Source organism: Apium graveolens, chromosome 2 (assembly GCF_009905375.1).
Source record: "Apium graveolens cultivar Ventura chromosome 2, ASM990537v1, whole genome shotgun sequence".
NCBI classification, from domain to species: domain Eukaryota; kingdom Viridiplantae; phylum Streptophyta; class Magnoliopsida; order Apiales; family Apiaceae; genus Apium; species Apium graveolens.
Genome location: NC_133648.1, coordinates 318,713,809 through 318,735,449, shown reverse-complemented (window position 1 = coordinate 318,735,449; position 21,641 = coordinate 318,713,809). Strand labels below are relative to the sequence as shown.

General features: G+C 36.2%; 4 protein-coding genes across 9 annotated transcripts; 2 read left to right on the top strand and 2 right to left on the bottom strand.

Annotated features, from left to right (window-relative positions):
- The first annotated feature begins 240 nt into the window (after nt 1–240).
- On the top strand, nt 241–2,938 carry LOC141708951 (sesquiterpene synthase Cop-like). The gene is made up of 3 exons (XM_074512814.1): nt 241–455; nt 557–836; nt 2,172–2,938. The coding sequence occupies exons 1-3, from the start codon at nt 318–320 to the stop codon at nt 2,201–2,203; spliced, it is 450 nt and encodes a 149-aa protein (XP_074368915.1). The 5' UTR covers nt 241–317; the 3' UTR covers nt 2,204–2,938.
- LOC141708950 ((+)-cis,trans-nepetalactol synthase NEPS2-like) lies at nt 2,221–5,145 on the top strand. 6 transcript variants are annotated; one of them, XM_074512813.1, is made up of 2 exons: nt 2,221–2,403; nt 3,840–4,988. In XM_074512813.1, the coding sequence occupies exon 2, from the start codon at nt 3,992–3,994 to the stop codon at nt 4,838–4,840; it is 849 nt and encodes a 282-aa protein (XP_074368914.1). In that variant the 5' UTR covers nt 2,221–2,403; nt 3,840–3,991; the 3' UTR covers nt 4,841–4,988. The 6 variants fall into 6 exon arrangements, with proteins under 6 accessions (XP_074368914.1, XP_074368912.1, XP_074368913.1 ...); XM_074512811.1 differs by having other exon boundaries at nt 2,561–4,988; XM_074512812.1 differs by having other exon boundaries at nt 2,221–2,423.
- Nucleotides 5,146–5,152: 7 nt separating this feature from the next.
- Nucleotides 5,153–21,320, bottom strand: LOC141704839 (sesquiterpene synthase Cop-like). Its single transcript, XM_074508006.1, has 7 exons — nt 21,183–21,320; nt 20,760–21,039; nt 20,183–20,558; nt 19,859–20,077; nt 6,011–6,152; nt 5,626–5,874; nt 5,153–5,539 (listed from the first exon to the last, which is right to left on the bottom strand). The coding sequence occupies exons 1-7, from the start codon at nt 21,318–21,320 to the stop codon at nt 5,243–5,245; spliced, it is 1,701 nt and encodes a 566-aa protein (XP_074364107.1). The 3' UTR covers nt 5,153–5,242.
- On the bottom strand, nt 6,425–7,307 carry LOC141708952 (sesquiterpene synthase Cop-like). Its single transcript, XM_074512815.1, has 2 exons — nt 7,145–7,307; nt 6,425–7,043 (listed from the first exon to the last, which is right to left on the bottom strand). The coding sequence occupies exons 1-2, from the start codon at nt 7,280–7,282 to the stop codon at nt 6,846–6,848; spliced, it is 336 nt and encodes a 111-aa protein (XP_074368916.1). The 5' UTR covers nt 7,283–7,307; the 3' UTR covers nt 6,425–6,845.
- Nucleotides 21,321–21,641: the final 321 nt, after the last annotated feature.

Below are 21,641 nucleotides of genomic sequence, written 5' to 3'. Positions count from 1 at the left end.
TCTTGCAGTGAGTACAAAGATTGCTATAAGAAAAAGAACTTTGCAATCTTTTCAAAAATAATGGGCTGCCCGCTAAGCACACCCAAGATGACCTGCTGTAAGTGCATGGATCTATATTGGCAAGTAAAATAATGGATCTTTTCTGCTGTAACATGCATCGAATAGTCACATTACGGCAACTAATGTAATAACGAACTTAAGTACAATTATATGAAAGAACTAGTATAAATACATGTTATACTGATCAGTAGTAGTGCACATTCTCTCATTGATATTTTCCTGATATAGTATTGGTACAAGTGATTCCAACTATCAGTATGTCTGTGTTTGTTCAGGCTTCTGCAGGTCCTCCACCACCCAAGGCAGCCGAGCCTGACATTGTTCGTCGCTCGTCAAATTATCATCCCTGCGTTTGGGGTGACCATTTTCTTGCATATAATACCCCTGATCACGCGGTAAATATCAGTATCTCTTACCATGCATGCTTAACTAATATTTGTTTTGTTGTAATACCACGAATGATCACATAATATTTGATGTACTTGCCTTGCTGTAGACGCCTGATGAGGACACAGTGCAAAAAATTGAAGTACTGAAGGCAGAAGTGAAGAAGATGCTACTGGAAGCTGCTTCTCAGGCTCAACAACAGCTTAAGTTGATTGATGATATTCAACGACTTGGATTGGCTTATCATTTTGAAGCTGAGATTGAGGCGGCATTAAAATGCATGAATGATATGTATCATGAGCTCTGCGGAGGTACCAACATGAATGACCTGCACTTTGTAGCTCTTTGCTTTCGGTTGCTTCGACAACAAGGTTACAATGTCTCTTCTGGTATGTCATTCCGGATACCTCTGTAAGATGATTTACTTTATATATATGCTCCATCATTTCATTTATGTGGGAATGATCATTCACATTTTTTTGGCAACAAATAGAAATTATTTTCAAAGTCTGAAATACAAGACTCTTAAAATGCAAAATGTGTTGGAATAATCTTAAATTTAGTTATTAATTATTTGTTTATTTAATTATTAGATATTTAGCAATAGATTAATTATTAGAGAAAAATATTAATTTAGAATTGTTTAGTAGTGGGGTAGTGGAGTAGTGGAGTTATGGAGTAAATTATGGACATGTAATTTACCCATTAATTAGTAGTGGTTAGTTTTAGTAATAGTTAGTTTTAATATGTTTGTAAAGCCTATATAATGGCTAGTTTACCTTGAGTTTTAGAAGAAGAATAAAAGTAAGTAAAAATAGCAGTACAAGTTCTCTGCAAAATGTAGGTGTCTTTTCTTCTCTAAGTTTTTCCAACATTGGTATCAGAGCTATATGTTCTAAGGCTTGTGAGACTCTGAGAAATACATACATTTATATATATATATATATATATTAAGTATTTATCTGAGATTTCAAATGGCATTAAAAAATTTCTCCATATATATTTAGTGAAATATCAAGATGAAATGGTACGTGGAAAAGGAAAAGAGAAGCAAGAATAAAAATGAAGGAGGAACATGAGCGGGGGAAATAATGAGAAAGATATCATGGCTCAAGAGGCCATGAAAGAAATTTTATTTTAGAGTTGTGGAGAGAAAGTGCTCCAAAGTGTTTTTGATGAGATAGTGCATCAAAATTGATGGTGGTGAGAAGTGCATCACAGGCGAAGAGAAAGTGCTTCGTAAATTTAAGATTATGGGGTGAATGTTGGAATAATCTTAAATTTAGTTATTAATTATTTGTTTATTTAATTATTAGATATTTAGCAATAGATTAATTATTAGAGAAAAATATTAATTTAGAATTGTTTAGTAGTGGGGTAGTGGAGTAGTGGAGTTATGGAGTAAATTATGGACATGTAATTTACCCATTAATTAGTAGTGGTTAGTTTTAGTAATAGTTAGTTTTAATATGTTTGTAAAGCCTATATAATGGCTAGTTTACCTTGAGTTTTAGAAGAAGAATAAAAGTAAGTAAAAATAGCAGTACAAGTTCTCTGCAAAATGTAGGTGTCTTTTCTTCTCTAAGTTTTTCCAACAAAATGCGTGCCGAACCATCCCTCTCATATTTAAAGAATTGAGAGGGACGGAAGATTACTTGATTTTAAGTATGAGAGCTATGCTGCGAAAGTTAATAATAATAAACATATCTTCTTCCTAATTTCAGATGAAAAAAATAGTTCGATCAGTTATATTTGAGGCGAAATGCGTTAACAAATGGATAGTACCAACAATGGACGAGTATATGCACAACTATACCAATACTCGCAGTCCATTTCATGGTGGGAATGGGCGACATCGTCACCACGGATGCCCTTGAATGGTTATCTTCTTTTCCCATCCTTATTCGAGCATCAAGCTTGTATTGCAGACTCACTGACGATATGGTTGAGGATGAGGTAGGAATGGTTAAAATGAGGTAGGAATGGTTAAATATATATTAGCAATTGACCCCTTTTCCTATCAGATTTGGGCCATTTCCTACCAAAACGCTAGTAGTAAATAGTCGTTTTTCTTGTAGGGTATACAACAACTAATTATGACATGAATTTGTAGGTGGGAAAGGCACAAGACACGGCCAGTAGAGCCCTTATAATTGTTCCTGGAGACTAAGAACTAAACCAAAGTATAGTTCAGTGTACACAAGATGACTATGATGAGCTCAAGTCTAAGGATACTTGTGCAACTATCACTATGTGAACAACTACTGACACATAAGTGAACTCCATCAGTTGTTTAGCTGTGAGTCATGTTCAGTGAACTTATTCTATAATAAGCACCTACATAGTAGCTTTAGTATCACCACACAAATGTCTATGAGAACAGACAGCCTTCATAATGAAGCAAGCATAGTATGTACCGATCTTTGCGGATTATTAATTACCAGTTAGTAATCCTACGACCGAGAACTATTTAAGTTTAGAGTTATCATCTTTTAGGTCTCATTATTATGATCTCATCACAATCCATTAAAAAACTTTACTCTAAACTGTGGTATATCTTATTTAAACACTTAAAATAGATAGAGCCCGCAATAAAAAATAATACAAGTTTTTTATTAATATTAATGAAATCAAAACAGATTATATAAAAGTTATTCCTAAATCCTCATACATGAGTGGACTTAGGACACATCTCTTTCAGGAAGTTCGGTCTTTATTGCCTCAAACGTTGTTAAAAGTGAAGATAATAAAAAAGTAATTCAAATATAATATATATAGTTATGTAGTTGTTCTACAATTTATTTTTTTAAACTCTTAATTGCAGAAAATTTGTAGGTGAATAAGGAGGCATAAGTTCAACAAAGAAAAACTATGGATATTTAATATTCTGAAATCGGAGATATTAATAGTGGAATTTTATTTTTAAGACTAGATCTTTTTTAGAGTATTATGGTGTTAGTTAGTTTTATTTGGTAAAAATAGTAATTTTAATGTACTTTCAACTTTTATGAATGAACCGTTTAGTTTTTAAAATTATCAAGTTCATAATTTGCTTAAAATTTTATAATTTTAATAATTAAAATGAATGAGTTATTGTTTCATGTGCTTAGCATGGGCAAGGTACTAGTCATTTATTAAAAGTAAATATTTACTATATGAAAATTATTGCAACACTGATCTAGTGATGAACATTTCAACATATTTAACTGCCAATTTGGTTCCGATGCTTTTGAAGCTCAATTTTTCTCCATTAGGTGCCTAACTTATGAAACGCCAAACACTAAGAATGGGGAAATCATGTATATATAGAGAATGATTAGCTGCCCAATTTTTCTCCGTTTGGTGCCCATTTGGTTTCAATGCATATGAAGCACATTTTTCTTCTTCTTTAGGTGCCTAGCTTAGAGAAGCTCCAGACACTAAAAATGCTTCAACCATGTTTTAATTGCAAGACAGAAGAAACTAGTGGTGCATTATTGAACGAGTGACACCATTATTGATCTAGTTGTCTTCAGTGTACTAGCTATCACTATATATATGATGGATGCTATTGCATGGTAAAGCATCAAAGCAGAGAACTAGAATTATGACAGAAACAACTAACTTTTCTCAACACAAAAGACTTGAAGGCAAGGTAGCCATAATCACAGGTGGCGCGAGCGGTATAGGGGAGGCCACGGCCCGTCTCTTTGCAGAACACGGGGCACGGGCCATCGTGATAGCAGACATTCAAGATACATTAGGCCAGAACGTAGCTAAATCAATTGGTGAACAATGCAGGTACATGCATTGTGATGTGAGCAGTGAGGACCAAGTGAAGGCACTAATAGACTCAACAGTTGAAACTTTCGGGAAGCTTGAAATCATGTTTAGCAATGCAGGGGTTGGCAAAACTGGGGAATGGGCTCAAACCATTCTTGATTTTAATCTAGATGCCAGTGACCGGCTCTTTGCAATCAACACTCGTGGTATGGCAGCTTGTGTGAAGCATGCAGCACGTGTCATGGTAGAAGGGGGCGTGAAGGGAGGGAGCATAGTGTGCACGGGGAGTCTGGCGGCTTCACAGGGGTTGGTACAGTTCACTGACTATGTAATGTCCAAGCACGCGGTGGTGGGGTTAGTGAAGTCTGCAAGTAAAGGGCTGGGACAGTATGGGATACGCGTCAACTGCATATCACCAGGGGGTGTGGTGACACCGCTTTCCTGCAGTGAAATGAAACTTGGCATGAAAGAGTGTGAGAATTTTTTTGAGGGTATCATGGACTTAAAGGGTTTTGGAGCAATGAAAGCAAAGGATATAGCAAATGCTGTTTTATTCTTAGCTTCTCAAGATTCTCAGTTTATCACTGGACATAATTTGATTGTGGATGGTGGTGCCAAGCTGCTGCTTTGATTTCAATTTCTTGCTTTCACGCCCAAATGATCGAGTTCTTACTCGAGTTAAACTTTCTTTTCTATAAATTTTATTGAAGTAATGCACTTCTCTATTTGATTTAGCCACAGATTATTCTAGTTGCTTATGATTCTTCCAATGATCTTGTTGCTGCAGCATTATCGCGGATGAAAGAATCAACCAAGCATGGAGCAACATTGCCAATCATAAGAATCAACCTTTTGACATGCTTTTTAGATTTAAAATACTACACATTCGATTTGCTGGAGACAATAATAAAGAAAAATGAATAACATTAACTGACTTGAGAAATCAGAAAAAGAAACGAGACACTTTCATTGCAAATGGAAGTAAATTGGTACACACCGGTCTGTACAATCCTTCATAGAGCCTGCTTATAGTTTACATTGGAATCGGATCAACAAGCAGAGTGCGTAGAAGTTCTTTAGTCTTGGTATCTGATGTAGTATATCCATCAATGTTCTGATATTCATAGCAAACGTATACTAGGCGTGATGAACTAAGAGCTACCATAAGTAGGGGAATTGGGACTGCAGTTGGACGGAGGCACTCTGAGTTCATATCTTTCCATGCCTGAGTTTTCTGTTTCTCAAATTCAGCAAATGTATGTTCCCTTGACACACCATGCTGTCTCATGTAACATCCGACCACGTAAGCCGTGTCTTCTGCCTTCCCTACCTGCAGTTTCATTTCAATTATAAACAGAACGGCCTCAAGGGTCTTAAGTGACTCTTAAGTACGTATTAATATAACTCATGTGATACCTTATCTTCAGCCATATCGTCAGTGAGTCTGCAATATAAGCTTGTTGCTCGGATAATCAAGGGGAAAGAAGATAACCATTCAAGGGTTTCTTTGGTAACAATGTCACCCATCCCCACCATGAAATGGACTGCGAGTATTGGTATAGTTGTGCCTATTAATGAATGCGGCATATATTCATCCATTGATGGTACTATGCATTTGTTAACGCATTTCGCCTCAAAAATATATGATCGAACTAACTTTTTCATCTGAAATTAGGAAGAAGATATGTTTATTATAACTAACTTTGGCAGCATAGCTCTCGTACTTAAAATCAAGTAATAATTAGGAACAGACAGGCTTCTAGACATGCTTGTTAAATTATAATCAACACAAGATACTCACAGCATCTTTCGCATACTGAGCACGACTAATTGGCAGTCCTGCCTTCATCAGTTCTTCCTCCACTTCTGTATGAAAGTCTAAGACGACTTGATAGATGCACTTCATGTACTCTGGTAGCTGATCCAAAGCACCGATGTCCCACCTGAACACGTATCGGTAGAATTTGAAGACTTTGAAAAATCAATTGCAAAGTACAATAAATACTACTTGACAATATATACCTTTGGATTGCCTCTGTCAAGAGTTCAAGTTCTTCAACAGTCCCATACACATCATACATGTCATCAACAATTATCAGAAGTGCAAGTATTTTTGTTATAAAGCTCCGGGCAATTACGTATTGGGGCTCGAATGATGTCCCTATAGTCCAGAAGTAGCTCTCCACCACTCTATGTCTTGCAAAAGGCATTTTCTCTTTAACGTTCAATTTCTTCCACCAGCTGGATAAGTAGAAAGTACAATCAAATATATTAGGCCTTGCGCGCTTATATATGTAGAAAGTAGAATGCTAACAAGTTACTTCCTCCGTCTCACTGGATTCTTTACATTGGGGGACGGGGGATCGACAGTTTTCAAGGTTAACGACTGTTAAACTAAATAGATGAAAAAGATTTAAAAAAAATATTTTCCATGCATACCTAGAAATTTTTCCCAGTTCACTTTGATAAAGTTTCTGCAGAAGATTGTAGTCTAATTTAGCAAGGCATAAAAGTGTTTTAGAATGATAATCGTCGTCTTCATAAACAGAAATGTAGTGCCTCGCTTCAACCCTGTTTACACTCTTCCATAGCGGTATTTCAAGTGCACGGATAACTTGCGCTGCAAGAAGCCAATCTCAGAGCCCATGATACATATCATTCATGCATTTTAATGCCGCCTCAATCTCAGCTTCAAAATGATAAGCCAATCCAAGTCGTTGAATATCATCAATCAACTTAAGCTGTTGTTGAGGCTGAGAAGCAGCTTCCAGTAGCATCTTCTTCACTTCTGCCTTCAGTACTTCAATTTTTTGCACTGTGTCCTCATCAGGCGTCTACAGCAAGGCAAGTACATCAAATATTATGTGATCATTCGTGGTATTACAACAAAACAAATATTAGTTAAGCATGCATGGTAAGAGATACTGATATTTACCGCGTGATCAGGGGTATTATATGCAAGAAAATGGTCACCCCAAACGCAGGGATGATAATTTGACGAGCGACGGACAATGTCAGGCTCGGCTGCCGTGGGTGGTGGAGGACCTGCAGAAGCCTGAACAAACACAGACATACTGATAGTTGGAATCACTTGTACCAATACTATATCAGGAAAATATCAATGAGAGAATGTGCACTACTACTGATCAGTATAACATGTATTTATACTTAAATTCGTTATGAAATTAGTTGCCGTAATGTGACTATTCGATGCATGTTATATTATTGATTTTTTTTGGTTATGCAGAAGAGGGTTACGGAGTTGGCCTGTTTATGCACTTAACGGCAGGTCACCTTGGGTGTGCTTAGCGGGCAGCCCATTATTTTTGAACAAGTTCTTTTTCTTACAGCAATCTTTGTACTGTTTTAGTGTTGTAGAAAAGTTAAATCTAATTTTGATTATTTGTTTGGGGTTAAGAAGTTCGATACAATTACACATTTATTCTGATATGGGCCAAAAGTAATATGAAATCATAATACTTCTAGAGAAGAAGTACTAGACCTAGCATGTTTTAATTAACCCAAATCCTAATTATATATTAATTTTGTCGTTAACAGAAAAAAATTAACCGTTAAATAATTATGTGTTCGGATGAGGACTTACTTCACAAAAAGTACCCCTTATATGGAATTTGATTTCTGCATTAAACAATCTCCAAAATTATTATGTAAATGCAACGTTAAGTAATGTCCCCCGAAAACTGTCGTTAAATCTCCAACCTCTCAAAGATCTCACATTAACTACACCCCAATTTTTTATCCATAACAAATACGTAAACCAAAATATCAAGACAATGGGTAACACTACAATAAAATAGGCCAATTACGACGACCAACTTACGACGGAAAAAAATGCGCGCCCAACTTACGACAGAAAAATGTAAAGCGTCGTAATTATTTACGACGAAACCCAAAACTGTCGTAAATTTAGTATTTTATTAATAAAATTATGGACGATACGATTAAACAAAAATAAAAATTATTTGAAGTTGCGACGATTTAAACATTTCGTCGTAAGTTAATTATTTTTATTAAAATTTTAAATTGAAATTGAATAAAAAAATATTTTATATAAATTTACAAGGAAATATTTGCGACGAAAAAAATCCGATCGTCAAATTTACGACGGAAATTAAAATTCGTCGTAAGTTATCAAAGAGGGAAATTTAACTTTTTCCCAAAAAATTTTGGTGGGAAAATAAAAATCATTTGAAATTGCGACGATTTGAACATTTCGTCGTAAGTTAAATATTTTTATTAAAATTTTAACTTGAAATTGAATAAAAAAAGTATTTCATCTAAATTTACGACGAAATATTTGTGACGGTAAATATTGGAACATCCAATTTACGACGGAAATTAAAATTCGTCGTAAGTTATCAAAGAGGGACATTTAACTTTTTCCCCAAAATTTTGACGATAAATTTGAATTTTCTCAATTTTTTTGCAGATAATAATTTATGACGAATTCCGTCGTAAATTAGCGCATGATTTTTGATAATTTCAATTTTAAAAAAATATTATTTCATGATCCAACCATATTAATGTTAACATTTATTTTTTTGGGTGACATTTCAAGAATTTCAGAAAAAATATTATATCACTAATATATATATCTATTGACATCCATACGGATGGATCGATGAAAAAAAAATTTAAAATAATCGAAACACTAATTCAAGATTCAACAGTAGTTAGTTGTATTAGTCAAACTGATACTTGATTGTTAAAATGTCAAACCAAATAAAATAATTTTAATATGAAATTTTGGTTATATCACTAATATATTTATCTATTGACATCAATATGGTTGGATCGTTGAAAAATATTTTTAAAATAATCGTAACACTAATTCAGGATTCAACACTAGTTAGTTGTACTGGTCAAACTGATGTTTTTTGGTTAAAATGTCAAACCAAATAAAATTATTTTGATATGAAATTTTGGTTATATCACTAATATATATATCTATTGACATCAATACAGTTGGATCGTTGAAAAATATTTTTAAAATAATCCTAACACTAATTCAGGAATCAACACAAGTTAGCTATAATCAAACTGATATTTTTTGGTTAAAATGTCAAATCAAATAAAAATTATTTTGATATGAAATTTTGGTTATATCACTAATATATATATCTAATGACATCAAACACTGTTTATTGAAAACTATTATAACATGTATTCAATCTGGAGAGGACTCCAACTTACAAAACTGAAAAGCTTATAGTTTACATTGGAATCGGATCAACAAGCAGAGTGCGTAGAAGTTCTTTAGTCTTGGTATCTGTAATATATGTAAAATAATAATAATAATAATAATAATAATTAGATTTGAGTTAGAGTTAGAATCAGAATTAGTTTATAGATAGATTAATTTAAAAAGAAAAGGGATTGATATTATTAAAATCCTAAAAGTCATAGGGCATCTATCACCCTATATATTTATCCATTAAGTTAGGTTATCGAGTATATTAATAAAAATAGAGTAGCCGCGGGGACGAGACAGAGGTGCGGGGACGAACTCTGGTGAAAGGGAAAATAGAGGAATCTTAGTTCTTAATTTGATACGATAACATAAGGTCTGATTTCAAGGTAATTTACAAGCTTATGTATTGTTCCTTAGCATACTGTATCATCATGTCTTTAGGTATAAAATAGTATTTGGTCATGATACATGCTTCCTTGATTGATATTTTTGTACTAGTAAATATTATTATAATAAGATTATAGATATTATGTGTGATAGAGGCATGCTAATAATTGGTGTTATGTATAAGCTAATTATTTTCGAAAATTGCATATAATCTATTGACTTATTAGTAAGTTAGGGTGTTATTTTATTAATTATGTTATTCAAGTTTGTGCCTGTGTGTATAGGTTGTTGTAAAATCTTACCGGAGCCAAACCCGTGATATTGTAATATTAAAGTTATACCGAGTTATAATTTATAAACTCATTACATTAAGCTTGTTTGCTAAACTATTACTTCTATTATTTTATATTATTTTTGTGCGACTCTGCGTAACTGATACTTGAATTACGTTGATTTCATAAGTGCATATGCATGTTTTATAAGTTATATTCTATTATAGTGTCATCATATAGGTATAATATTATTTGTTGGGTGCCTTGTCTATAAACTAGTGTGATAGATTTTATATATTAATTAGGGTATTAAGTGTAGCTGAGGGGTGCATGTGCTACTATTTTTAATCTTTAGTTGATGTGAGTTGTTAATATAGAATGGTAAAACTATGTTAATACATGTTTGAGGCATCATTTTTTATATTAATATTTAATAAGATAAAGATCACATGTAGTACAGAGAACAACATCAGGATCATTTCTCTCTTTGAATATTAAATGTTATATATTGATATTAAAGCAAGACTGATAAGCCTAATTCTCGAGTAATAAATCTATTATTAAATAATTTGGATAATGTAAAACGGAACCTATGCTAATAATAAATTATATTTTATTATTTAGATCGAGGTCGGGGAATTTAGCGGAGCATTTACGGATTTTATTAGTGTTTTAATTCGCGATATCCAAGGTACGGATCCTATCCCCTTTTTATTCAGCGCTACTCATCTTAAAATTGAATGTCTCTGATTCACTCAATTCCATATTTTATTTGCTCCGTTAATATTATCTGATCATTTTGACTCCGAAAATTATTTTAAAATTTGATTTGGAAAATTTTAGATATCTGTTTATGCGATTTTCAAAAATTATTTATGACACCCTTTGTTTTGGTAATCTGAATTACTTGTATCAGGTGATTTTAAATTTGCGAGAATATTTTATTTTGAACCCTTAGTGATTTAGGGTATACCGAGTTAACCAGCTGTAGGGGTACTACAGCCATGTCATTGCGGCACCAGTGACATGACACTTCCGTGACAGTGTGATTGGTCACGGCGTATCCTTCTGTTAGCTCTTGGGAGGAGCTTTTGCGCATTTGATATTTGTTCAGGATACGTGGGTGCACCCAGGATTTGATTTGTGATTTGATTTATGGTGACGTTGTATATGCCGTACACGTTAACCATTCTGTTGCACGCATTAGGTACCCTATGATGTGTGTATTTGTATCTGTTCTGATCTCGGTATGAAATATCCTAACCCCTCGTTGTTTCAGCCTTACTTATTTTTAAAATTGTTGTTTATTTGAAAATTGCTGATTATTTATTTCTGATCTTTTGTTTTATAAATTGTATTTCCAAATCCGTACTGGGCGTTTGGCTCATGCCGTATTCTTTTTCTGGCAGGTGCTTAGGGGGATCTGGGACTGTGTGATGGAGAGCTCCCTTTATTTCGTTTTTAGGATTTCAGACTTCTATCATTATTTAGACTTAATTTCTTATTAGAGATTTCAGCATTTATATTTTTGGTTTAGACATTTTGGAGATTTAATATTATTTTGGAGATTTTAGACTATTTAATTATTGTTAGAAATATATTAGTGCTCTGTTTGCAGGTTTTGGATTTTAAGTAATATCTCCCTTCTATTTTAAGAAGGGGGTGTTACAGAGATGGTATCAGAGCTTAGGTTCTTTCTTGTAGAAAGCCTACTTAGGTTGACCTGTGAGCTTGGGTAGACGATAGGATGGGTGTTCCATTTAATTTCGTTTCATTATGCTCTTTATCGTTTCATTTTGCTTTATCATTTGAAATCTGTTTGTAACTGCTTCATCATATTTATTCTCGTACTCTTCATTCGTTCGCTATCTTATATTGTAGATGCCTCCTAGACGTGATCCCTTTCTTATTGACCCCGCTCAGCTTACTGAGATGATAGGGCAAGCAGTGGCTCAGGCTGTACAGCAGGCTTTGGCAAACCAAGGAAATCAGAATGGAGAGGGAAATCAAAATGGACACGAAAATCAGAATGGCAATGGTAATCAGAATCAGAATGGTCAGGGCCATCAGTTAGAGCCGTTTGTATGGTTGGAGAGGTTTGTGAAGCAGAAACCAGATTCTTTTAGTGCAGCACCGACTCCTATTGATGCTGAAAATTGGATTGTTCATCTCGAGAAGATTTTTGATGCAATGGGTTGTGATGAGATTCAGAAGGTCAGGTTAGCTGTGTATAAGTTGGAGGGGGATGCTCAGAGGTGGTGGAGAGGAGTGAAAGCTACTAAAGGGGAGCAGTATACAGAGGCTTTGGAATGGCAGAGATTCAAGGAAGTATTCTATGAGCAATACTTTTCTAATGCTGATAGGGAGGCTTATTTGAGGGAGTTTCATTCTATTATGCAGCACCAGGATGAGAGCATTACTGATTATATGGCGAGGTTTATAAGGCTGGCTGGATTTGCTGGGACAGTTGCAGGGACTGCTGCGCAGCAGGCTGATAAATTTAAATGGGGGTTGAAGTCTCATCTGAGGGGTTCCATAATTTCTTTTAAATTTGATAATGTGGCAGAGGCGGCTGATGCAGCAAAGGATGTTGAGAAGGAGCGCATAGATTTCAGGACTTCCAGGTCTAACAGTGGTAGTAAGAGGACTAGGGATGATCAGGGTTTTGCACAGGGTAGACAGTGGTATGGAGGTCAGAATGGTCAGCAAGGACAGTGGCGCGGACAGAATCAGAATAGGGGTGGTCAGTCATTCCACGGCCGAAATCAGTATGTTGGTCAGAATCAGAATCAGCAGTTTCAGCGACAGAAGCAGCCTAGACAGTGGCAGAATCGTCAGCAGGGACAGAGCCGTTACTCAGTGTATGGGGGAAACCCCAATATGATTCCTGTGGCTCCTTGTACTACATGTGGTGGACATCATCCAGGTAGAGCTTGTTACAGACAGACTGGGGCTTGTTTCTTATGTGATAGCATGTCCCATAAGGCAAGGGATTGCACAGTGTCACGCAACCCTGGTGGAGGAGGAGTTGGCGGTGGTAGTGGCAGTGGAAGTCAGCAGAATCCTACAGCCAGAGTGTTTGCATTGACGGCAAATCAGGCAGTAGCTAATTCAGGTACCGTTTCAGGAACACTTCTTGTTGGTAGACGTGATGCTTATGTGTTATTTGATACTGGTTCAACCCATTCTGTTGTGTCTTTATCGTTTGTTCGTCATCTTGACGTTGCACCTTCATTATTATATCCTCATATGTCTATTTCTACCCCGATGGGGAATTCTGTTGTTATTTCTGATGTGTATCGAGAGTGTCTGATAGCTGTTGGAGATAGAAGTTGTAAGGTTAACTTGCTTCCCATGGAGATGCATTACTTTGACATTATTTTGGGCATGGATTGGTTGAGTGAACATCGTGCGACAATTGATTGTCAAGGAAAAAGGGTGATCTTTGGGGATGCAGATAAACCAGAATTTGTATACCAAGGGTCTCAGCCGAAGGGGGATGTTAAGTTAATTTCTGCTCTAAAGGCGAGTAAATTGTTGTCTAAGGGCTGTGATGGCTACCTTGCTTTCGTGAAGGATACATCGAAGGATGAACCTCGTATCGAGGATTATCCAGTTGTGAGGGAGTATGAAGATGTGTTCCCGGATGAGCTACCAGGTTTGCCACCACATAGAGAGGTGGAGTTTACTATTGAACTTGTTCCAGGTGCCGAGCCTATTTCTAAGGCGCCTTATCGAATGGCACCACTTGAGTTGCAAGAATTGAAGGAGCAGCTGCAGGAGTTGTTGGATAGGGGATTTATCAGACCAAGTGTGTCTCCATGGGGCGCTCCTGTGTTGTTTGTGAAGAAGAAGGATGGTTCTATGAGATTGTGCATTGACTATAGGGAGTTGAATAAGGTGACTGTCAGAAACAGGTATCCTTTGCCACGCATTGATGACTTGTTTGATCAGTTACAAGGGGCGAAGTACTTTTCGAAGATAGATTTGAGATCTGGTTACCATCAGTTACGAGTTAGGGAGGAAGACGTTCCGAAGACTGCATTTCGCACTCGTTATGGTCATTATGAGTTTCTCGTGATGTCCTTTGGGTTGACGAATGCACCAGCGGTATTTATGGATTTGATGAATCGGGTCTTTCATGATTATCTGGATAAATTCGTGGTGGTCTTCATCGATGATATCTTGATATACTCTAGGAGCAGAGAGGAGCATGAGGAGCATTTACGTACTGTACTTGAAATTTTGAGGGAGAGGAAGTTGTTTGCGAAATTTTCCAAGTGTGAATTCTGGTTGGAGGAAGTGGCATTCTTGGGGCATGTTGTATCTGGTAGGGGCATTGAGTTGGATCCTGCGAAAGTCGAGGCTATTACTAATTGGTCCAAACCTAGCAATGTGACAGAGGTAAGGAGTTTCTTGGGTTTGGCAGGCTACTATAGGCGTTTTGTGGAAGGTTTCTCTTCCATAGCTTTACCATTGACTCAGCTAATGAGGAAGGGAATTAAGTTCAAGTGGAATGATGATCGTGATAAGAGCTTTCAAGAGTTAAAGAAGAGGTTGGTGTCAGCTCCAATACTTGTGTTGCCATCAGGGAGTGGAGGTTTTCAGGTGTATAGTGATGCTTCTAAGAGAGGATTGGGGTGTGTTCTTATGCAACATGGGAAAGTGATTTCTTACGCTTCTAGGCAGCTTAAACCATATGAGGTGAATTATCCTACCCATGACTTGGAGTTAGCAGCAGTGGTCTTTGCTTTGAAGATCTGGAGACACTATCTTTATGGAGAGACTTGTGACATCTTTACTGATCACAAGAGTCTCAAATACATCTTTACTCAGAATGAGCTTAACATGAGGCAGCGGAGGTGGCTTGAACTTCTTAAGGATTATGATGCAAATATTCAGTACCATCCGGGGAAGGCGAATGTAGTGGCAGATGCTCTTAGTAGGAAGAACTTGGGGAGTGTTGCATCTCTCATTACTCAGCCGCACCTTATTTCAGATTTGGAGCGCTTGGGTGTTGAGTTGTATGTTAGAGGATCAAGTGGTAGCATTGCAAATTTGAAAGTGGAACCGAATCTTGTTTCAAGGGTTAAGGAAGCTCAGAAGAGTGATACAGGTTTGGAAGCTATTAGATCCGAGGTGGCAGGTGGAAAGCAAACACAATTTCATGTCGATGATGAGGGTGTGATGTGGTTGGGTAGTAAATTGTGCGTGCCCGCAGACCCGAGGATTCGTGAGGAAATTTTGAAGGAGGCTCATAGTTCTTCATTCTCTATCCATCCAGGTTCCACCAAGATGTATAGGGATTTGAAGAAGCACTTTTGGTGGAGTGGAATGAAGGGAGATATAGCAGAATTTGTGGGAAAATGTCTTACATGTCAACAAGTGAAGATAGACCATCAGAGGCCTAGTGGATTGTTGCAGCAGCTAGATATTCCAGTTTGGAAGTGGGAAAACATTACTATGGATTTTGTGACTCATTTGCCGAGGACCTTCAAGAAGAACGATGTCATATGGGTGGTGGTTGATAGACTCACTAAGTCCGCCCACTTCTTGCCTATTAGAGAGACTACTCCTGTTCACGAGTTGGCAGAGATTTTTCAGCGAGATATTGTTAGACTTCATGGTGTGCCTGTGTCGATAGTTTCTGATAGGGATACGAGATTTACATCGCGATTTTGGAAGGGTTTCCAACAAGCTTGGGGTACAAGGCTTAGTTTTAGTACAGCTTTTCATCCGCAGACCGATGGACAGTCAGAAAGAACGATCCAGACGTTAGAGGATATGTTGAGGGCATGTGCTTTGGAGTGGACAGGTGACTGGGATAAGTATTTGTATCTTGTTGAGTTTGCGTATAATAACAGTTGGCACGCGAGTATTGGTATGCCACCATTTGAAGCTTTGTATGGTAGGAGATGTAGAGCACCATCTTGTTGGGATGAGGTTGGAGAGAGAGTCATTGAAGGACCAGAGCTAGTTAGAATCACTAATGAGAAGGTGGAGAAAGTTAAAGAAAGTTTGAAGGAGGCTCGATCGCGTCAACAGAGTTATGCGGATCAACATCGGAAGTTTGGTGGATTTGAACCAGGTGATCATGTGTTCTTAAAGGTGTCACCTTGTAAGGGTGTTAAACGTTTTGGTATGAAGGGAAAACTTAGTCCGAGATATGTTGGACCTTTTGATGTTATGGAGAAAGTGGGGGAAGTGTCTTATAGAGTTGCGTTGCCGCCACAACTATCTCATGTACATAATGTGTTTCACGTGTCTGTTTTGAGGGGCTATAAATATCATCCGTTACACGTAGTTCAGTATCCATTACATAAGATTAGAGAGGATCTTTCTTGTGAGGAAGAAGCTGGGGCTATCTTAGCTCGAGAGGAGCGAGTTTTGAGGAAGAACACCATTCCGTTTGTGAAAGTTTTGTGGAAAAATCATTCGGAGAGAGAAGCTACTTGGGAATTAGAAGAGTCTATTCGTGAGAAATATCCGCATTTATTCGATTCAGGTACGTATTTAGTTTCGTTTGATTCCGGGGACGGAATCCTTTTTAAGGGGGTATATATGTAATATATGTAAAATAATAATAATAATAATAATTAGATTTGAGTTAGAGTTAGAATCAGAATTAGTTTATAGATAGATTAATTTAAAAAGAAAAGGGATTGATATTATTAAAATCCTAAAAGTCATAGGGCATCTATCACCCTATATATTTATCCATTAAGTTAGGTTATCGAGTATATTAATAAAAATAGAGTAGCCGCGGGGACGAGACAGAGGTGCGGGGACGAACTCTGGTGAAAGGGAAAATAGAGGAATCTTAGTTCTTAATTTGATACGATAACATAAGGTCTGATTTCAAGGTAATTTACAAGCTTATGTATTGTTCCTTAGCATACTGTATCATCATGTCTTTAGGTATAAAATAGTATTTGGTCATGATACATGCTTCCTTGATTGATATTTTTGTACTAGTAAATATTATTATAATAAGATTATAGATATTATGTGTGATAGAGGCATGCTAATAATTGGTGTTATGTATAAGCTAATTATTTTCGAAAATTGCATATAATCTATTGACTTATTAGTAAGTTAGGGTGTTATTTTATTAATTATGTTATTCAAGTTTGTGCCTGTGTGTATAGGTTGTTGTAAAATCTTACCGGAGCCAAACCCGTGATATTGTAATATTAAAGTTATACCGAGTTATAATTTATAAACTCATTACATTAAGCTTGTTTGCTAAACTATTACTTCTATTATTTTATATTATTTTTGTGCGACTCTGCGTAACTGATACTTGAATTACGTTGATTTCATAAGTGCATATGCATGTTTTATAAGTTATATTCTATTATAGTGTCATCATATAGGTATAATATTATTTGTTGGGTGCCTTGTCTATAAACTAGTGTGATAGATTTTATATATTAATTAGGGTATTAAGTGTAGCTGAGGGGTGCATGTGCTACTATTTTTAATCTTTAGTTGATGTGAGTTGTTAATATAGAATGGTAAAACTATGTTAATACATGTTTGAGGCATCATTTTTTATATTAATATTTAATAAGATAAAGATCACATGTAGTACAGAGAACAACATCAGGATCATTTCTCTCTTTGAATATTAAATGTTATATATTGATATTAAAGCAAGACTGATAAGCCTAATTCTCGAGTAATAAATCTATTATTAAATAATTTGGATAATGTAAAACGGAACCTATGCTAATAATAAATTATATTTTATTATTTAGATCGAGGTCGGGGAATTTAGCGGAGCATTTACGGATTTTATTAGTGTTTTAATTCGCGATATCCAAGGTACGGATCCTATCCCCTTTTTATTCAGCGCTACTCATCTTAAAATTGAATGTCTCTGATTCACTCAATTCCATATTTTATTTGCTCCGTTAATATTATCTGATCATTTTGACTCCGAAAATTATTTTAAAATTTGATTTGGAAAATTTTAGATATCTGTTTATGCGATTTTCAAAAATTATTTATGACACCCTTTGTTTTGGTAATCTGAATTACTTGTATCAGGTGATTTTAAATTTGCGAGAATATTTTATTTTGAACCCTTAGTGATTTAGGGTATACCGAGTTAACCAGCTGTAGGGGTACTACAGCCATGTCATTGCGGCACCAGTGACATGACACTTCCGTGACAGTGTGATTGGTCACGGCGTATCCTTCTGTTAGCTCTTGGGAGGAGCTTTTGCGCATTTGATATTTGTTCAGGATACGTGGGTGCACCCAGGATTTGATTTGTGATTTGATTTATGGTGACGTTGTATATGCCGTACACGTTAACCATTCTGTTGCACGCATTAGGTACCCTATGATGTGTGTATTTGTATCTGTTCTGATCTCGGTATGAAATATCCTAACCCCTCGTTGTTTCAGCCTTACTTATTTTTAAAATTGTTGTTTATTTGAAAATTGCTGATTATTTATTTCTGATCTTTTGTTTTATAAATTGTATTTCCAAATCCGTACTGGGCGTTTGGCTCATGCCGTATTCTTTTTCTGGCAGGTGCTTAGGGGGATCTGGGACTGTGTGATGGAGAGCTCCCTTTATTTCGTTTTTAGGATTTCAGACTTCTATCATTATTTAGACTTAATTTCTTATTAGAGATTTCAGCATTTATATTTTTGGTTTAGACATTTTGGAGATTTAATATTATTTTGGAGATTTTAGACTATTTAATTATTGTTAGAAATATATTAGTGCTCTGTTTGCAGGTTTTGGATTTTAAGTAATATCTCCCTTCTATTTTAAGAAGGGGGTGTTACAGTATCTGATGTAGTATATCCATCAATGTTCTGATATTCATAGCAAACGTATACTAGGCGTGATGAACTAAGAGCTACCATAAGTAGGGGAATTGGGACTGCAGTTGGACGGAGGCACTCTGAGTTCATATCTTTCCATGCCTGAGTTTTCTGTTTCTCAAATTCAGCAAATGTATGTTCCCTTGACACACCATGCTGTCTCATGTAACATCCGACCACGTAAGCCGTGTCTTCTGCCTTCCCTACCTGCAGTTTCATTTCAATTATAAACAGAACGGCCTCAAGGGTCTTAAGTGACTCTTAAGTACGTATTAATATAACTCATGTGATACCTTATCTTCAGCCATATCGTCAGTGAGTCTGCAATATAAGCTTGATGCTCGGATAATCAAGGGGAAAGAAGATAACCATTCAAGGGTTTCTTTGGTAACAATGTCACCCATCCCCACCATGAAATGGACCGCGAGTATTGGTATAGTTGTGCCTACTAATGAAAACGACATGTACTCATCCATTGTTGGTACTATCCATTTGTTAATGCATTTGGCCTCAAATATATATGTTTGAATTATCCGTTTCATCTGAAAATAGGAACAGATAATTCATGTTAGCTTGGCACGGATCAGGCTCTACGTACTTAAAATTAAGTAATCATTATTGCAGCATACTCTAGTCTTAACAAGATACTCACAGCATCTTTTGCATACTGAGCACGACTGATTGGAATTGCTGCCTTGCTCAGTTCTTCCTCCACGTCTGTATAGAATTCCAAGAGGACTCGATAGATGTACCTCATGTACTCCGGTAGCTGATCCAAAGCACTGATGTCCCACCTGAACATGTATCCAACCAGCTATGAGTATCAACCAATTACTCAGCTAAACTACATTTCTTTGGACACATCAATTCTCTTAAAGAACTGATCGAAAGAAATGAAACTATGTGCTCAAGTCATATTTCTATTTAACAATACTTTTGGATTGCCTCTGTAAAGAGTGTAAGCTCTTCAATAGTACCATAGACATCATACATGTCATCAACAACTGTCACAAGTGCAAGCAACTTTGTTAGAAAGCTTCGGGCAAGCACGTATTGGGGCTCGAAAGATGTCCCTATAGCCCAGAAATAGCATTCCACCACTCTATGTCTTGCAAATGGCATTTTCTCTTTAAGATGCAAATTCTTCCACCAGCTAGAGAAGCAAACATAACATGGTAATATTAACCTAACTTATGTGTATAATGCTAATCAGCTAAGGTTAATAATTGTTATCTGTTCTATACATAAACATGCATACCTGGAAATTTTTCCCAGTTCACATTGATAAAGTTTTTGCAGAAGATTGTAGTCTAATTTAGCAAGGCATAAAAGTGTTTTAGAATGAGAATCATCCTCTCCATAAAGAGAAATGTAGTGCCTAGCTTCAACCCTGTTTACACTCTTCCATAATGGTATTTCAAGTGCACGAATGACATGCGTTGCAAGAGGATCTTTCAACTGAGATTTGAGACTCTCAAGATGAGAGGTTGTGAAGGCTAATGCTTCTTCAAGTATGTCTTCTCCATGAACTCTAAGATGTGTTGCTTCATATAAACTTAGCAGTCCATCGACGTCTTTGTTCAGAGACTCCTTAAATATCCCTGTGCTCTCGTCCTTGAATTTGTTGAAGACATCTGTGCATGACTTTAGTTATAGAGCTAGGTTCATGAGGACTTCATTTATCAAGTACATCAAGAAATTTAATGCTTTGAAACAGAATTCTATTTAGTAGCAGAAAATCATGAATGATCATTCTCACAAATCGAATTGATTGGAACAGAGACATATAAAGAATTAATGCTAAGGGTAGAAGAAAGGTATCTGCATTGACGTACCAGAAGAGACATTATAACCATGTTGTCTAAGCAACCGGAAACAAAGAGCTACAAAGTGGAGGTCATTCATGTTTTTCACTCTGCAGAGCTCGTGATGCATCTCATTCATGCGCTTTAATGCAACATCAATCTCAACATTGAAACGATAAGCCAAACCTAATCGTTGAATATCATCGATTAACTTGAGCTGTTGTTGAGGCTGATGAGCAGCTTTCAGTAGCATCTTCTTCACTTCTTCCTTTAGTACTTCAATTTTTTGGATTGTGTCCTTATCAGGCGTCTACAGCAAGTATGTCGCACAAAAATAAGACATTATATTTTGTGCACATTAGTTTTAGCACAGAAAAAGATATCATCATGTGCATATTAGTAGTAGCAGTAGTAGTACAATAAAACCATGGTAATTAAGACATTAATATATACCGCGTGATCAGGTGTATTATATGCAAGAAAATGATCACCCCAAACGCAGGGATGATAATTTGATGAGCGACGAACAATTTCAGGCTCAGCTGCCCTAAGTGATGAGGGAGCAGATGAAGCCTGTAGAAACACAGACATTTTGCTGCAGGTTATAATTGAGTACCAATTATATGTAGAATTAAGAAAATCTTAAGGAGAATATGTACCACTATTGATCTTAATAACATGTATTTATACTTCATTCATGTGCATGGCTGCATCTATTGCAGAAAAACCAACTCAAGTCATGTGATTTGACATGTATTCATCATCAGTTGCCATACGTGACTACGAGACTATCGATGCATGCTTCTGCTTTTGCACTATGGCATTTCATGCCGTGTCACATAATAGTATAAGTTATAAAGTAACAGAGTTATGGAGTTGGTCTCTGTGACTGCGACTGTCAAGTATCCATGC

Bases quoted from the DNA above. Each gene is read 5' to 3' on its own strand.
- LOC141708951 (XM_074512814.1), top strand. From the start codon at position 318: ATGTCTGTGTTTGTTCAGGCTTCTGCAGGTCCTCCACCACCCAAGGCA. The intron at 456-556 runs GTAAATATCAGT...GCCTTGCTGTAG, and splicing joins ATAATACCCCTGATCACGCG to ACGCCTGATGAGGACACAGT. The intron at 837-2,171 runs GTATGTCATTCC...TCCTAATTTCAG, and splicing joins AGGTTACAATGTCTCTTCTG to ATGAAAAAAATAGTTCGATC.
- LOC141708950 (XM_074512808.1), top strand. From the start codon at position 3,992: ATGCTATTGCATGGTAAAGCATCAAAGCAGAGAACTAGAATTATGACA.
- LOC141708952 (XM_074512815.1), bottom strand. From the start codon at position 7,282: ATGTCTGTGTTTGTTCAGGCTTCTGCAGGTCCTCCACCACCCACGGCA. The intron at 7,044-7,144 runs GTAAATATCAGT...GCCTTGCTGTAG, and splicing joins ATAATACCCCTGATCACGCG to ACGCCTGATGAGGACACAGT.
- LOC141704839 (XM_074508006.1), bottom strand. From the start codon at position 21,320: ATGTCTGTGTTTCTACAGGCTTCATCTGCTCCCTCATCACTTAGGGCA. The intron at 6,153-19,858 runs GTATTGTTAAAT...ATACGTGTTCAG, and splicing joins TTTACAGAGGCAATCCAAAA to GTGGGACATCGGTGCTTTGG. The intron at 5,540-5,625 runs GTATCACATGAG...ATGAAACTGCAG, and splicing joins ACGATATGGCTGAAGATAAG to GTAGGGAAGGCAGAAGACAC.